General features: G+C 38.6%; 1 protein-coding gene across 2 annotated transcripts in view; it reads left to right on the top strand.

The window, feature by feature from the left end:
• LOC108887852 (zinc finger protein 609) overlaps window positions 1-18,093 on the top strand; it is a 74,313-nt gene that overhangs the window by 7,995 nt on the left and 48,225 nt on the right. For both annotated transcript variants that reach the window (XM_018683478.2, XM_018683477.2), the window contains exon 2: window positions 14,468-15,353. In XM_018683478.2, the coding sequence (XP_018538994.1) occupies window positions 14,595-15,353 (759 nt within the window). In that variant the 5' untranslated portion in view covers window positions 14,468-14,594. The remainder of the gene's footprint in view (window positions 1-14,467; window positions 15,354-18,093) is intronic.

Consider the following 18,093-nt stretch of genomic DNA (forward strand, 5'->3'; position numbering starts at 1 on the left):
TGACTCTGGACAGATCACACTGTGTAGCTGCAGGCTGTGTGTATTGATTTCCTCTGGCTTCAGTGCTGTTGCTGTGATGTTTACCACTCATTATAAAAACGTCTGCAATGTGGACATTTATGTAAACAGTCAGAGGAGCAATCTTGTGGCTTTAACATAAGTGGATTGGACTATCCTGACTGGTTTGGAAAAATATGGGTAGGTAATGTTTCACTCAACAACTTAAGCCTTTGTGTTGAGATGTTGTGGTATCTACATGCAGGGCAGTGGAGGCTACGCTGTATGGGCTGCATGGAGACGACATTTCTTTCCAGCTTGGTCTGCTTTGTGTTTTTCTCCTACATTTTTCCATTGCTGGTTGTATTTGTTGATATGCAACACAACATGGAGCAGGTTAGGGAAAATGCTCGACAATGCCCCCTTTCATTAATGTTGCAAAGCCATTCCCAGTGGAAGCCTTCCTCTTAACCGCAGTCAGCTCTGTTTACAACAAAGGGAATAAATGAAGGTAAACCCAATTACTTTGGGTGTTTAATAAATGCACAACACGTCATGATAATGTACAACACATCCATCTAGTGAGGTAGCGGTGCCACACCAATCTACGGGTTAAACCCTATGCTGAACTATAAATCACTTCCCACGCCGTGAGGCACCTACACCAGGAGCAGAGAAACAACTCGACAGAGTAGCATAAATTCAGCTTTAGTGTTATTAGTCGTAAAGTGAAGTATTGAGATCCTCCAAGCTGTGAATATATCAGACTAAATATGAGTATGTAGTATGACACTGGTGAGAAAGAACACTTGTGCCATCATGTAGGGACATGGTGTCTTAGATTTTACTTACTTACTTACTATATTGTGTTCTGCAGAGAAAAATAGATTAGATTCTGAGCTTAAACTGAAAATATAATGTCTGACAGCCAATCTGTTTGCTTTGCATTTTAATTTGGCAGGCACCATAAAAGAAGATTGACAGTGTTGGAGAAAATGAAAGCAGACAGGCATGTAGAATAGCAGAGGTGGATTGATAACTGAGGGAAAAGAGTTGACATTAGTGACAATCTGAGGAAAAGCAAACAAAACTGCTCTTTTCATTTTCAGGGTGACAGAGCATTTGAGCTCTGACCCAGCTGACTTGCATTTTTGGAGGTGGATGCACATGTAGCCTTGTCATTTCCTTTAATGTATGACCAAGTGGTCATGGTTGCAGCGAGTATGTAAACAAGGTTGTCGGATGTTGGAGTAAGGCAAATGTATTTCAGCTAACACTGGGTGGTGTTGTTAATGTTTTATGATTACTTTCCAAAATAGCTCCTCCAAGACCCCTGCGTTGCCATTGTGCAACATGGAAACTGTGGTTGTTTACAGCAGCAGTTGCAGGACCATGTGAAACAGAATACAGAGCTCAGTTTGTGCAGTGTCTAAAAATTATGGACGAGGGTCAGTGTAAGTTGAAATGTGGGAGTGAACACCGGCAAAAAGGTTAAGCAAACAACCAGCACTAACAAGTAAATTATACTGTACTTGAATAGGAAAGGATCAAGACACACAAGTCTAGTTTTATCACTGTACTAGGTATAGCTGAATAGGGTTACTTTACCAGTCACTGAAATGCTGCATGCTACTTGTGCCCTCCCTTACATGTGATTTCTAGCATTTCAACTTCCTGCAGAGATTGAGTGCATACAAGTGTCAGCACTCACTGTCAGATATTACTGTCTATTTTTGTTTTTTAGGAGCAAGACTCAGTTGCAAGATGGAGCCACATCAGGTGGAAGTAAGAGGGTGTATGAGAAGTGCTTTGCCTGTTCAAAGTGTTCCTGTTGGTAGGGGCTGATTGCTTTTCCTGCGTCAGTCCAGTTCGCAGCTTTCTTGAGAGCCTCATCCAAACAACTTCACACTCAACACTGCACTTCCTTGAGTCGTGAGCAATACACTGTGGTATAGAATGTGCTGTCACAGTTGAGTTCTGCCTTTCTCAAAACCCTGGCGTGTGTGCTGTAAATTGACCAGGTGCGGCACCTTGTAGTGTGGTTCTGCCTGTTTGTTCATGCCAAGTAAAATGTTGAAAGGCGGTGCAACCACATGTCCAAAAATACATCACAGGTGACACTACACTTCTTTTGGTTCTTAGGAATATACCTGCAAAGTTTGAAGTTGATCGGAGCAGTTGTCAAGAAAAGACAGACAGACATATAACATTTGTTAAATGTAACGTGGAAGAAAAAGTAGATATTGTAGAATTAATTGTTCATTAAGTGATACAAGTGCTGTCAAAAACTTACAGTATTCAATCAGTAGTGAATTGGGTCCAGATTGGTGCTTACTCCTGATACTCATGAATTTTTGAATGTGACACTTTTCATTTTTCAGGACCAGACCACTGCTGCATCGATTCTGGAAAGCTACCATGTGGGAGTGACAATGGCATTTGAGACTCGGCTTGTGTTGACTCGGCTTCTGTTAAGCAGCTGCTGGCAGTTATTTGAGGTTAATGGTTGTCCATGCCCTCTATCTAGTTAGACATTTACATGGCAACACCTCAGCCTTGTACATGGTACAAACAGTAGTGCAGTATGTTAGTCATTCAGCACTACCCTGTTGTCTTCTTGTAGTTAAGACGCCTGACTCTACACAGGAGCAGTTACATCAGTGCTGTGTGGTGCCTTTGTTGTTGTATTACAGGTTTCTGCAAGTCAGCAATTTCCCATATAGTAGGTTAATAGAAGTTTCCTCACAGATTAAAGCAGTTAAACGGTTTAAAAAGGTCCAGAGAAGGTATAGATACTGCTGGCTTTAGTGAATGCATTTTGTGCAGATGGCTATTTCAGTTTTTTACTAAGAATTTGTTGGAATCCTGTTTGGCAGACTGTTCGGCCAGGAATTCATATAATAAACAACACACAAAAGACTGAAAGAAAAAAAAAAAGCCTTTATCTTATTCTGTTCCACGCACACACATACACACACAGACCCATAACTACAGACACACTCATGCAGCAGTGCTGGACAAGGGACTGTCTGCTCTGTAGCCCAAAGCCTTGTCCTTTCACAACTCTTCTCTCTCCATCATTTGTCTGTCAGTATTTTAGTAAAAGAAAAAGAACTAGCTTAATTAACCCAACACATTTATTCAACTCATTTTCTGTTTTCATCCTGGATTGAGGAGAAAAGCCTTAATACAACATTGATTGATGGGGAAAATATTCCATATGGACATTCAAGATTACAACAATTCAGATTTGGTACAGACAGTTTTTAGCAGTGCCTATTACCACTATGTCTATTCCATACCTGAATTGTTCTGCTCTTTTTTTAATGTAGTTCATTCTCTCCCTCTCTAAACAAAATTCCCACCCCTAGTTTCAACTCATCAGACACATGATTGATTTATGTGTTGGATGAGGGCAGAAACATCTTGCCTTAAACAGCATGTGATCATAAGCAAACTACATTTTATAAGATCAAAACTAGTGTTCATAACGGCCTTTTAAATGATTCTACTGTTCTGGCATTCAAGTGTAAACTGTGTATAATGGACGTCCAAGTACTGTACAGCACTTCTAAGTACTCCACTTGCCTGTTGTGGCAGTGTGTTATAAATCTTGAATCTGGCCTGTTGATTTTCACCATCTAGACCGGGTTTTAGAGTTTGAGGAAGAAAATCCACCGTAAAACCTTAGAAACTCAATAGAATTTTTGTCATGTTAAGCTGTACAGCAAATTTTTCCTTTTATTTTTAAAATGTCACGCACTTCATTTTACATGTGTGGTTGTGTCTGATACTTCATTCATCTTGCTAAGCGCCCCTCTTTAGTTTTGAAGCTCCCAAAGTGCCAAAAAGGACCCTGAATGAACATATTTGTGATTTCTATAATATAGTGACTTTCTGCTGAATCAGAGTGAAAAAGAAAACATGCGCTGAACAATTTAGCTTAGTAGTATCTTCACAGTGAAGCTCCCTTCTGTTGCATAGTTGATAATCCTGATTTGAAACCTGACTTCATTCGCAGTAACTGGAGGAGGTCAGGCAAGATGGTGACAGTGATTATTCTCTAATGAGAAAGACCTTGAACCTGCCCCCTCCCTGATCCCTGAGTCTGATAAAAATCTAACATGTTTAACATTGTAAGCTGACTCAAAGTCTGGGGTGTTTATTATGAACAGCTCAGGAAAAATCCAATGATGTAGTAGAAAGGAAATTCTCATTAAACAGAAACCATTATATCCTATCATCTTAGAGTGCACAAGTACAAGTGAAAATGAGAGAGAGCAAGGGTCCAGTGTCTTTGTTCTTCCCAGGAAGTATTATGAAGTTATGGACTAGATGTGGACTAGACCTATTGATAAATATTGTGGTATTCAAGAAGAGCTGTTAGTGATTTTTATCATTTGGCCCAAAAAACTCACATCTCTCATAACTAACTATTTAATGTATTTAATTAATAAGGGAGTATGTTGTGCTTAACTTGTTGTTTATTTACAATACAGTGGGTTGCTCTTAGCAGCTGGTGTAACCAGTAAGCCAGCAAACAACAAATCAGAAATTGATTAGACTGTATTTAGCTGACACTGATAGTTGAGCCATCCAAAAAAAAAAAGAAAGAAAGAAAACTTGGATCCAACCCAATCCTGTGAATTCACTCACAAAATCACACTCATCTGTTACATGTTACTGTGGGTGCTGTTCAGTTGAAGTTGCAATGTCATGTTGCTGCAAGATCTTTTGATCTTTTTGTGACAAGATGTCAGATTCTTGCCAATTGGTGCTATTGTGTCATCATTTGTGAAGGCCATTTTGACGACAAAATAAGAGCAATAGCTAAAAACCAGTTATTCAGTTTGAAACACCTTTGCAACAATGCCTGATAGAAAGATGGGAAGTTTTATTGATACCAACTCTAATATCTGACTCTGGAGGGGGCTTAGTTGTCGACACCAGAGTTAACACAAAGCATTTCAAGAGCTCCCTTACTACCACTGGTACTTTTCCTGCCTATGAATTACTCAGTTTCATTGGTTGATGGTGAGGTTCCCTTGCTTTGTTTTCTAGTTTTACACAAAATTGTCTTAACCATAAACTCTAAATAAAACCCATTTCATCCATGAGTGCTTTGACCTTTTTTGGCCAAGTTATGTCAAAAACTGAATGAATCTAAATTGTTTGAGATTTTAACATTGATATTTGCACTTGACTTTGTACAAGAGACAGAATCACTCTATTCTCCAAGATATTTTTGATGTAGTGTATTAAGTCATAATAAGGAAGGACAGAATTCTGTCTCAATGTTTTGCTGAATGGTTGGCACTTCCTCACTTAATTCACAGAGTTATTTTAATCTTGATAACAGGGCAGGAATTTCATACTTGTTGCTGGATTATCTGAGACCCTTCATATCAAGATGACCATTCTCAGTCACTATACAGTAATAGGTACCTCTTAATCAGCTATAGTATCTTAACATTACAACAGAAATCATTACTCTCTATCTTACTCTCTGTTCTCAGTATCTGTACAGTCAGGGTGTAAATATGTTGTTAGGTGATATGCAGATGACATCAGCTTATACTTAAAAGGCTTCATCAAAAGTTTGAAGTCTCAAAAGATCAACTGAAGCAATGTTTCTTGTTTTATTTTATTTACAGGATCTTGTAATAAAAAGAGAACACCAGTATTGGATCAGTATTTTGCCTGGCAGATACCTGGAGTTTAGGAATTCACATTGGTTTTGGGCAACAATTAATGGATTAGTTCATCAGCAGAAAATTAATCCACAACTACTCTGATAATCAAATAATAGTATTAGGCCCCTTTATCAGGCAAACATGTCAAATATTTGCTATTTCTACCATCTCAAATGGGAGATTTGGTCCATGGAACTTTCATACTAAAGACATGGTATGAACTAAATTGACCAGACACAAATATATTACCTATTGAAGCGACGAAGTTAGAGGCATTGAAATATGAAAAACTTGATGAACATTCCTCAGGAGTAGAGTATTGAATAGAATAGAAAAGATCTTTATTGTCACTGTTTTCGGAACAATGAACCACCATAAAACCTCCTCCAACAACATTAATATGCCTTTTTAGTATTTTGGATACTGGATGGATATAATGACTGTACATGAATTGAAATTCATCACAAATTTCAATCTAAAGTCTGTCCACTGAGAGATTAAGCATGCCCTCATTGAGCTTACTTTACAAACAAGTGTGTCAGAGTAGATGCTGCTGCTGTTACTGTATCAACTTGGATTGAGACCGTGTGTCTCAATTATAGAATGAAGCGACCAAAGATAATTAGAAGTGTTTTGAGAATCCCAGTTACTGGCTTCTGTAATTCAGAAATCATAGCAGAGTGGAATGGCTGAGCATGTTAATGGAGCTGCTCTTGTTTCTGCTAGAGTCTCTCTCTGAGCACAGGAAAAATCAATCTGGCTCCTTGTCAGTGTTTTAAGATCAGGGCTTCCTTACACTCTGGCCAATGTGTAAGTGTTGTTTCCGACCTCTGAATCAGCTGTTGCCACAGACAAGCCACAATTTGATTATTTATTCGTACTCCTGGGTGAGTTGAATTCCCAGTTTAGACTGGCCACCACTATTTAGGCTTGACAAAATTATCATGGTGTTAGCTGCATTTATTTTTCCATATTTTCCTTTCCATAAATATTGGGGAATATTGTTGACACTGTGCAGAAAAGGAAGTTATTACTAATAATAGTTCACAGAGAACTAGCAGACAGGCACTTGCTTGTGTGAATGAGAGTAAGATAATTAACTGTGGCAGGCATTTCCACTTTCAAATGATGGAAAATGTCCTTGATGTAGCTATGATTCAAGTGAGGCAAATGTTTGTTTGCTTCTAATATTTTAAGTGTGATATTTATCTCAATTTGATTACAGTTCACATAGACTTGACTTCAGCTGTCAGCTGCTTAAACCTTGAATGCAACTCTTTATTCTTTCATTTAATCTATTGATCAGTATCAAAGGGAGTTCAAGCTGTCTCTGTGTGATTGATGTTGGTTTTCACCTCAGGCCATTTTTATATTTTAAGCTGATGGCTTTTCTGGATGCTGCATGATCATCTCAAAAAAATTGTTGTGAAAGTATACACGGTATGTACAGTGCCTTTGAGAAGCAGTAGGTGAGTAGCTCTTTATTTATGTGTACAGCGTTCGGTTGAATTTGTTGGCAGTTACCTTTTGTTCGCCCACTACTAGACATGTCACTTCAAGATGTCATCTAGCTCCGGCCCCCACATTTTCCCCATCCAGGCAGTTATCTGTCTGCATTTTTAAAAAAAATAAATTCAAATATCATTTGTTTATAACAAATAAATAACAAAGTTTCTCTTCAAACTCTGTGCCTGATGAAATTCTTGCAGCACTTTAAGCCTTATTTACATTAAGGTGTTTTTGTGCTCACCTTGGAGATTAGAGATTAAAAGTTTCCCTTCGGTATAGACATACTGATCACAATGATAGCATCTAGGAATAAATGTGATTAAAATTCTTGCATCTTTGGGTTTGGTACGGGAACTCCCAAGGACTGTGAGTATGATTTCTTTGCTCTGAGCCACTGAATAGCCCAAGGTGAATATGAAGTTAATTTGTAAACATTTCCATTTGTTGAGAGGATCGAGTCAAAGGAAACAAACATTGTATATTGACAGTGAGTGGCTGTGAGTGAGTTTTTTTAGGATTGTAATGAGTAACTGGTTTACTGGCCTTGTAAACTGTCTAGGTTTGAGTCAGACATAGAGCCTTTCAGTTAGTAGTGTTACATGAATAATACAAGTTCTCAAACTTTGTACTGTTGTTAACTGAAGTGCTGATGCCGCAGAGTATTGGAACTAACAAACCAATTCATATCACTCAACTGATCACTGATATTACTGATTTTAGACAGCAATGATTTTCACAGATAAGCATGCTAGAGCTGCAACAGTTAGTCAATTAGTCGATCAACAAAAAATGAATCGACTAATTTAATAGCTGAATATTAATTGTTTTCATCTGTGTCACATTTTATGTTTTTTTAGGTCTCAAATATGAGGAATTGAAGCACACGATTGTAAACTGAATATCTCTGTATTTTGTTATGTTGTTCAGACTAGACATTTGAGGAGGTCACCCTGGTCTGTGGGAAATTATAACAGGCATTTTTATTGGTATTGGTATTCATTTTATCTGGTATTATTAAAAAGATCAATTGACTACTTGAGAAAAGAATTGGAAGATTATAGTGAAAGTAATAGTTAGTTGTAGTACTAAGGCTTGTACACATTACATGGAGCAGTCTGCCTCCTGTTTTTGTATTTTGTTCATTATTAAGTAATTTTCTCTCATAACAACCAAATGTTATCAGGCTTAATCTACTTTGTAAAACATTTCTATAGACTCTCTGGACCTGCAATGCACACACACTCCAATGCAGTCCCTCATTTTTATGCTTTTGAGTGAAGATTAGCTGCTTAAATGAAAACACATTAGTATCATTCTGTGTAGAGTGTAGACAGTATTAATGCTTGTGGTTGGTTAATAAGTGTTGTCATATTTAACATCTAGTCAGCATCTTGGTAACATACATGTAAGTGATTTGTTTGGAAAATCAAACAATAAATATTATTTAAATAGAGTTATTAGGGCCCACGAAATTGTTTTGAGTTTGTAGTTTTCTTCCTTAGCTTGATGTGTTCATGCACAAAACGGGTTGAGTGGTTAGGACTTTACGATTTTAACCATGTCCACATTTTTTCTGTTCTGTTCTGTTCTGTTTTGCCCTTTAGACCATAATGAGCTGTTGTTTTCACACCAAAAACTAAGCTTTCGTCTAGGTAAATCTGAAAATGCTGCTCCTGGGCTTTGTAAACAATGTGATATGCTTGCTCAGACAAGGGTAGGTGCTGTGAAGTTGTAATGTCAAGATGAACATTTTCTGATGCCTCTAACCTTTTCTGTGATCGCTTGTATCGAGTGTCAGTGTAGCCAATCGCAAAATGCATGTTTTCTTATTTAATGTCACACAACATTACAATTACTGCTAGCCTGGTTAACAGCATTTATGAACTCTGATCAAATCAAGTAACCTTAGTGCAGACGTGTTGTTTTAATTGCAACTAACGTAAACTGCATTTTCTGATTGGTCCACCTTAGTGGATGTAGTCTTAACGTGAGTAAACAAAGCATGCAAGATGAAGGTAGTAGCTGAGGATCAATTATCTTTTGTATTAAACAGAAAAGAGACAGATTGCTGTATCTCTGTTAACTGAAAACCGCCATGGAGAGTGATACAGTTTGAGGCAGTGTTGTGTGAGAGTTTTGTTAGTTTTTTTTTTTTTGCTGCATCACACCAGAGCCCAGACATTTAGGCCTAATCAGCCAGAGAGCAATCTGCATATTTCACACTTGTTTGGTTACTGTCGGTTTGAGTCACACAGCTGCCAGTCCAAGAGCTGCAGAAAGCTGCTGCAGCCTGGGAGAAGAGACCTTTTGGCAATAATGGTGATATTTTGAGTTAAACCTTTTGGTGTGCACAGGCAGTATCAACCAAAAGTGACCTCATTTAGTTTCTGATTTAGGTCGTTTTCATAAAATGTAGGGCCCGCCAACAAAATCATGCATGTATACTGAAGGCATTCATATGAGCTCCAGTGAAGTCATCCTTTGCTGGCTCTTTTGAGCTCCTGTCTTTGAGATATTTACTGATAAAGGTGCTGGCTGATCCACAGACTCCTGATTCCCATCACCTGGATTGGCTGGGTGCATTTCTATTTTGGTAGTCAGCTCAAACACACAATCCAATTACATGGAGGTTACTGTGGGGTTCTCTGGATTTGGGACCTGCCTTTAAATGACCTATGGAGAAAAGGATGCACTTTGCCAGGCTTCACATACAATTCCTGTTTGTTTTGTCCTGCTTGTGTTAATGACAAAGTTGCTTTTTAATCCGCCAACTCATACTATTTGATTTGTGTCCAAGTGTCTTATGGGAGACTTTGTACACAAAAGAAAACAAAGAAATCTATTGTGTTTTCACAAAAAGGTCAATCTTGATTGGGAAATGCTAATCCTTGGAAAGTCAACATGGTGTCTCCTACAGAGTTCAGATAAAGTACTGGATTGTTTGGGTGAGGTTAGGACAGCACTTAAAGAATAATCTATGGATTTTATTTTAATCATCAATAATCAATCATTTTGTCAGGTAATTTGCACATAAAATACAGAGGCCAACATTAAGTGCTTATTTTGTCTGACCAAAGTCAATAAGTTCAAATATTCTCAATATGAAAGGATATGAAATTAAGTTAAACAAACCATCTTGTTGTTTTGGCCATTAGGTTTATTGTTTTAGTTAGGTGTTGGGTGTTGGCCCAGCCCAACTGTTCCTGGATATCCCTCACTGCTCAACCCGTCAGCGCTTGTTTAATATAAGGAGCCACAACTATGCAGGGCATGTAGTTGAGATTTTGGAGGCGTTCAAATCTCCTCTGTGAGCTATACCAAACCAGACTCTTTCCTGCATCTCTGCAAGACAATTTAGAGTTATTTCAGAGAAGCATTTTTCAGTCCTTAATGAGATTTTGAGCACTGGGAGCAGAGATAAGGCAATAATCATTATAACTGTTTACATACCTCGATAAAAAATAAAAACATGATTGCATAGTGTAAGTTTTTATAATTGTAATTATAGCAGGAACAACTTTGAACAAAGGCCAGTGGCATGCTAGTAAATCTGCATTTACCATTACGAAAGCAATGCTTATGGCATTTATTGTTCTAAATGAAAATGTGTTTAGAAAAGTGATGATATCTCTCATGAACATAGCCACATATTAATGCTGTTTGAGTATTTTCATGCTATCATGTACAGAGATAATCATACTATGAAATTTTCATGTTGACACAGGTTTAAATAGAGGACATATCTCATTGATGTCTGAGCTGAGGAGGTATTTTTTAGCAGTGTAATTCAGACTGTAATTACCTGCATTCTGACATATAGGACTTGACTTTCCCCTTGTGTACAGTATGTTGTTGTTTTCCACATTTCCTTTGCACCCCCTCTGGATCCTCACGCCTGTTAGGCACATATAAACAGTAAGCAAAAATGGCTAAATGAGTCCTGCGGTGCGGTTTGTGCCTGAATAGAGTCAAGTTTCAGATCCTTGTTTATAGCTGAACCTCATAACGTAATTTCTGTTTTTATGCACAGATGGTGTTCCTAACAGTCGCACGCAGAAAACAACATTATGCCAGGTCTGGTTCTTAGTTGTGTTCCACGACAAATAGACCTCAAATCGCTTTTCTGCACTTTCATGGCAGAGTCACCCTTATGTGGCCTCTGTGATAGATAGCTGAATGAAACTGGATCTGTGAAAAAAAGGACAAGCACTCTGGGAGTTGCACAGCCTGCATGCCTTTCGCTCAACGGGGCACTCACTGGGACATTTCCTCAGTGGGGCTTTTTTCAAAAGGGGCTTGCGCTGCAGTTCCAGCTAAGGGCAGTACAGTAGGTCAACTGCCGATAGAGTTACAACCTCTCTTTTGTGGAGGTGTTGGACAAATTAGACCTCACAACTGTTTACCCAGTCAAACAGGGACAGCTGCATCTCTCCACCCTCCAAAAACCTGCCACTGACTGTTGTTTCTTTGGGGAGCCATCTGTGAGGAATAAGCAGGCATGGTGATCAGATGATTGTTCAACAGTTTTACCTCTGTCACTGCTGGGGGTGATATGAATGGCCCCCTCAACTGAATCAACAGGAGCTATGTGCATTATGTGATCCAGCTGCCATTTTGGACTATTGCTCTAAGGAGAGCTGAGTAATGGTAGACAGTGCAAAATGACCCCTTTTCTGTCAGTTAGTGGGAACAACACAGCTGTAACTCTAGAGCATTAACATCTGTACTATAACAGTTAGAGGCATGTTTTGTATTTTACATTGCAGGATAAAGCTGGGCATATAAACAGAGTCTGCTATTCAGTGTCATACCTGGACAAATGGGTATATAGTATATTTCTTTGAGCCTCTCCATTATAGAGAGATTAATTTGATTGTACAACTCACAGTAATGAAGCAGAAAATATGCTGTTATCCCCATACAATCTCTTTGGATGCTGTCATAGTTGTTCGAGAAGCTTCAGGATTTGACTCGATAAGCCCATCAGGATGAGCCATGTTTACACAAGGCTAATAGTCTGGGGATGTGAAGTGAATTTTGAAATGATTTCAGAGTTTGTGGTTTGAAATGCTGTGCAAGTCTGCTGGGTTTGTAATTTTACGAGTGTAGTAGATAAAGAAGTTAAATATTGAACACTTCTTAGCAATATTTTATCCTCGATCATTCTGTCTAGAAAAATATCAGAAAATAGCACCAAAAAAATTTGCATGTTACAATTTCCCACAGCTCAAAGTAATATGTCTTGTTAGGTAGTACTATTTAACCAAACCAAAACACAATAATGTTCAGTTTACCATCACATTTAACAAAGAAAAGCATAAAATCCTGACATTTGAGAAGCCAGTATCAGTAAATGTTTGGCAGTTTTCCTAAAAAAATGCGACTGGGATCAAAATAGTTGCCAATTCATTTCTTGAAGATAATAAATGAAATAACCATTGCAGCTCTAGATTCTAATCAGGGATGTGTTTTGAATTAAGCCATTTTACCAGAGCTTTTAAAGATAAAGCATTGATAAAATACCAAGTTATGATGAGATTACAATGCTAGGGCAAGAGACTGATCGGAGATAAGAACCTGCAGTCATAATTTTGTGAATTTTGGGCTCCACTCTTGTGTTGTATTTTGTTAGTTAAGTCTCTGCAGCACAAAGAGAATCATCAGAATTCATGCCTATTTGAGGCGTTATTGATTTCATCACCCTTACTGCCACCCCAGGGTCTTTTGTGCTCAGGCTCCCTTATCCTTCACATTTTTCATTGCAAGGAGAGATGAGAAGTACGGCTGTGAGTTTTAATTATTTACCTACGTGTAGTGAGCTCTGTGTAAGTGCAGGATTCTCAGAAAATGGTTCGTTCTCTTTCTCTGAAAGCGGTTCATCCTCATGTTTAACACCATTAACAACAGGTTCTTCACAGCTTCTCAGGGGTTAAATCGAGGCACTGTTAAATAATTCTTCAAGAATTACACCATCCTTAAGTTGCAATGGTTTTTTAGTATCAGGAGTGTGAAGCACTTTGTGTTTGGCTAAGGCTGTGTAACAGTGTGAGTTATTTGTTTATCCGTACAGGAAGCATTTTAAAACATAACATTGTATCACTGTTAACATATGATTTATAAACTCTGGCTTGACATGTTAAGTTCTTCATTTTCACAATTCACCAATATTTTTCTTAAGCTGTGGTATTTAAAATTGACAGACTGATGGATACTGAAGGCAGTAAGCACTAATGCTACTGATGCAGCAGCTTAGGCTGTATTTATATAGCATATGTTGCGAGGGAAACATGATGAGCTTTACATTAAATATCTCTGAACATGATTTCAATGTAGAGTGTAACTAAGAAAACATGAGAAAACATTAGAGACATTTGAGATGTTAGAGAGCTTTTTTCAAAGCCACTCACTCATGCTGAACACACAGACAAACAAGTTATTTACTTTGATGCTCACATTTTTCCTGCCACACTTTTCAAACTATCACCGTTTATATTTTTGTATTTTCACAAATAAAGATTATTTCAATAAAACAAAAAGGACCTCCAGTCCTGAGAACACATTTAATCTGAACTGTGACATTAAGTTAGTAACTGTAATTTCTTCAGGTTCCACTTTTAAGACATGGTTAAGAAGGCTCTTTTGTATATCCATGTTGATCTGCGGCACAGCCAAATTAGATACAGCTGGGATCTGTACAGGAATGTTGTATTTATTTGCTAAAAGATATGAAACATGATGACCTTTGGACTACACTGTGTAAGCAAATACAACAAACTGCTGTTCTCCTGAGACATACACTGGTTCATTCATGTTTTTAAGCTCCTCCTGTTAATGCAAGATTACCATTGTGCTCTCGAGTTGAAAAGGCACGGCTCCATAAACCATGTGGTGGGGATGGGGGGGCCTACTCCTTATTTATCAGCAGTGACACTATCAGTGGCGCCTTGTGAAAAGAGAGCCAGTCATTCAGAACAGTGGGGCCACCTTGGCTGTCAGAGCAGGATTTAGGCTACATTTCCCATGGTTGCCATGACGACTGTGGGAAGTGATTATGAAGAGAGGGTTTCGGAGCAGTGCTGTCACACCAGTGGGTATTACCATAGTGGTTTGCGCAGTGATCATCAGAGAATTACTGGCTCATGATCAAACGAATTTTTTTGTGTCTTGTACCCAATGAAATGCTCAGTTCTGTGATGGCAGAGCTTGAGTGGTATTATTTTTGTGTCTGAATTATGAGACTAATATAAGTCTTTTTTATTTCTCTCCAGGAAATATGTGGTTAAATGGGACAGGAACGAGTGGACCGTGAGGATTCTCTAACCCTTGCCCCGGAGTCCCAACCGTCTGAGAGGGTGTCGGACCTCACTGAGGCAATCCTGGGCCGTTGGCACTAAAATGTCCCTAAGTGGTGGCACTGCAGGCGGGAAAGGTGTGGACTCTAATGCGGTGGACACTTATGACAGCGGGGATGAGTGGGATATCGGTGTTGGAAATCTGATTATTGACCTTGACGCTGACTTAGAGAAAGACAAACTTGAGATGTCTGGTACCAAGGACGGCATGGCGGCACCACCCAGTGCAGTGGCAGCATTGCCTGACAACATCAGGTTTGTTAGTCCCGTGTCTGGCTCCCAAGGAAAGGAAAGCAAATCCAAATACAAGCGCAGTAAGAACTCTAAAGACAATAGTAGCAAAGCTTCAGCTGGAGATGGGGGCAAAAAAGAAACTACAGGACGGACTCAGGGGGAGCCAACAGGCACGGCAGCGAACGCAGGAGCTGCTGGCAGTAATTCCACCTCTGGGAGGAACATGGAAAAAGGAGGCAAAGCCTCCCGAGGTGTTCTGAGTGGTAAAAAAGAGAAAGAGGGGGCTAGTGGGAAAAGTAAGAAGGACAAAACTGATGGAGCCCCGGTCGTGGCAATAGCTGCTGCGGAGAAGGATGTTGTGTCTCAAGCCCAAGTTGCTTTGGGGAATAGTCGTAATGCGTCCTTTGAGAACACACAATCAACAGACTTGGCAGAAGCCAATCAAATGGGGAATATTGCACTTGAACCTGTTGGGATAGTACCAGCGCTGACCACAAAAACTGAACCAGAGGAGGTGGAAAATGGTAATAGTGAATGCAAGACGTTAAAGAAGGTGAAAAATGAAAAGGTAAGCTTTGCATTTTACCTCTCCTTTGATGCTGCATGGATTTGTTGGTGGCATGTTATTTCACTGATTTGTCTTGAGCTATATTTGTATTGGTCAAAGGCTATCATAATAATGCCAGGCTTTACTGGGGACATGTGCACTCGTCAATTGGCAGGCTTATATTCCAACATGAGTTTTATGTTTTTTTAAGTCACCGTTGACAGCCAATAGTTTATGTAAAGCAAATGGTAGTCAGTTGTAGCCTTAAATACATTTGTACCTACAAAGTAAATTACTTCTATAATCAGTCTCTCAGAAACATACATACCCATATACAAATATAATATAATATACTAGCCTACCTGTTAATGTATTGTGGAGGTTTTCTTGTGAGTGTTATAAAAGGTAAACTGTGCCCTGAACCCCTTGTTTGGAACAAGCACAGTTCATGAGATGTGTTTGCAACAAGAACACTCATCTCACTCATTGGTTTTGTTTCCAGAAGCCAACAACACTCAGCAACTGTGGAGCTACATTTCTCTGTGAAAAGTATCTTTGACACAATACAAGCTGTCATCAGTTTAATTATCGTGGTGTGAATTAAGATGGTGGAGCACAATAGGGTTCTTGAAGCTGTGCTATGTGATAGATTGTCCCCTACAGCAGGCAGAGAGATGCTCTCCTTTTCCCTGAAGCTGTCTGACATGCATAAAAAGATCTACTGCTGTTTTCTCTTTTATTACTGCACAGTGAAAAGAGACACCCTTGACGAATATGATGCTGAGACCAGCTACAGGAAATGGCCCACACAGCAGTGTTTTTTTTTTTTTTTACCTTCTTGTCAGTGGAGGCTTGATTCATTTTAAAAGGATGCATAAGTGCCTAGATACTGAAAAAAAATCTTATGTCTGGTTAAAAATTAATACCCTCCAGCATTAGTTGCAATTAACCATGAAAGTGTTATGTACTGTACATGAGCCAGCAAAACTGAGCACTAATGTCAGACTAGAATGTAATAGATAATGTCAGCCATATTCATCACATTATGCCAGTGAAGTTAAGTAAATGTCACATCGTGTTCTACTTTTTTTCTTCACATAATTTCAACACTGACATTGTCATGCAAGAACAATATAAAGATCTGTGTAGCTGTTCGCCCACACTTATCTTGTTCACTCATGGAGTTGATCTATCACTGTGTCTATTGTATCCCTCATAGCAGCCTTTTCATGCTCTCTCAGTATAAAAGACAGCAGAGCAGGGAGGTGCTGAGGACTGTTTTTGTCTGTCATCGTGTTCCATTCTTAATCCCACAAGCCCCAGTAATGCCTGGTGGAGCAGTATGTGGGGGAGGGAGCTGGTGCAAAGCACGCCTTCGTCGTTTTTCCTGCTGCTATGAAAGTGGTATGGGGGATGGGCTGCGAGGAAGCCTGTTTGATTCCTTAAATCCAGGACACCCAGGCATGAACACAAGCCGTAGAGTCTCCTTGGAGCGACTGCTCTGAAAGGAAATTTCAGGAAAGTCTTTGTAATCATAGTGTATTAAGAATGAAAAGGCTTTTGAGGATGAACCGCATGAATTGGTTGACAGCACTGAATAAAGGAGAGAGGTCACAACTGCTTTCAAATAGCTAAGTGGAGAAATGGATCCTTGAAGATGTGATGAAAAAAGGACGTGATTATATTACTACACACAACAACTTTAGCTTGACGAGCAGTGTTTAGGTTGGCAACCCCAGTTAATGGGTGAATTAATACTGCTTTGAAGAAGAAAAGTGTATTTTTCTCAACAAAAAAAAAAGAAAATAAACAAAATAAAGGCAAATGAATTCTATTTTTTCATGCATATATAAACATTCAGCGTCATTTGGTCTTTGTAAGACAGTTTCCCTGCTTACCCCCAAAATGGAAAAACTGGAATGTTTCATCATATAAGGAAGAAGAGCAGGGCAAGGTCAAGTACAACAAGAGTAAAAAATAGACCCAATAGATCTCATGTTGACACTAGTGTAGTTGATTATATCTACTGATACACATTTGAATGACTACAACCTTGTAATTTTTTGGACTGGTAAAAATTTGACATTTTGAAAAAAAATGAGCTGTGTAAATAGATGAATAGAGAACATCCTTATTTTGGGTGAGCATGTTTTAAGAAGATGATCCTTTACTCCACTGAAAGTTGCTCAACGGGCTCACATCCCCAACTTATTTCCCAAGGCCAGTACACTGATAGGGTTCTTTGTGGGTTTTAAATGTCTATTGGGCCTAGAGCTGTAACAATTAGTCTATAAATAGATGAGTCAATTGACAGAAAAATAATTAATATTTTGATAGCAAGCTTTAAATTGTTATATTCATTTTTCAGGAAAGACTGGATAAAAAAAACAAATATTTGTGGAATTCAGGTTTTCAGATTTGCTGCTTTCATGACATGTCAGTGTAAACTGAATATTTGAGAGGTTTGGACTTTAAGTTAAACAAAACAAGACATTTGAAGATGTTACCTTAAGCTCAGCACAATTTTCTAAATTGTTTTTCAGTGTTTCATAGATTAAATTATCAATTGAAGAAAATAAATGGTAGATGAATTGATAGTGATAATAAGCCGTGGTGGCATTTCTAATTTAGCCCGAGTTAGCTCCTTCCATTTATTTGGCCAATAGCCATTTAGCTCATCATGTCAATAAATCTGTTACACTCTGAAACATTTGTTGTTCTGCAGCCACTTATATTTTAACAGGTTTATATAAGAAAAAGT

Source organism: Lates calcarifer, linkage group LG2, assembly GCF_001640805.2.
Source record: "Lates calcarifer isolate ASB-BC8 linkage group LG2, TLL_Latcal_v3, whole genome shotgun sequence".
NCBI lineage: Eukaryota > Metazoa > Chordata > Actinopteri > Centropomidae > Lates > Lates calcarifer.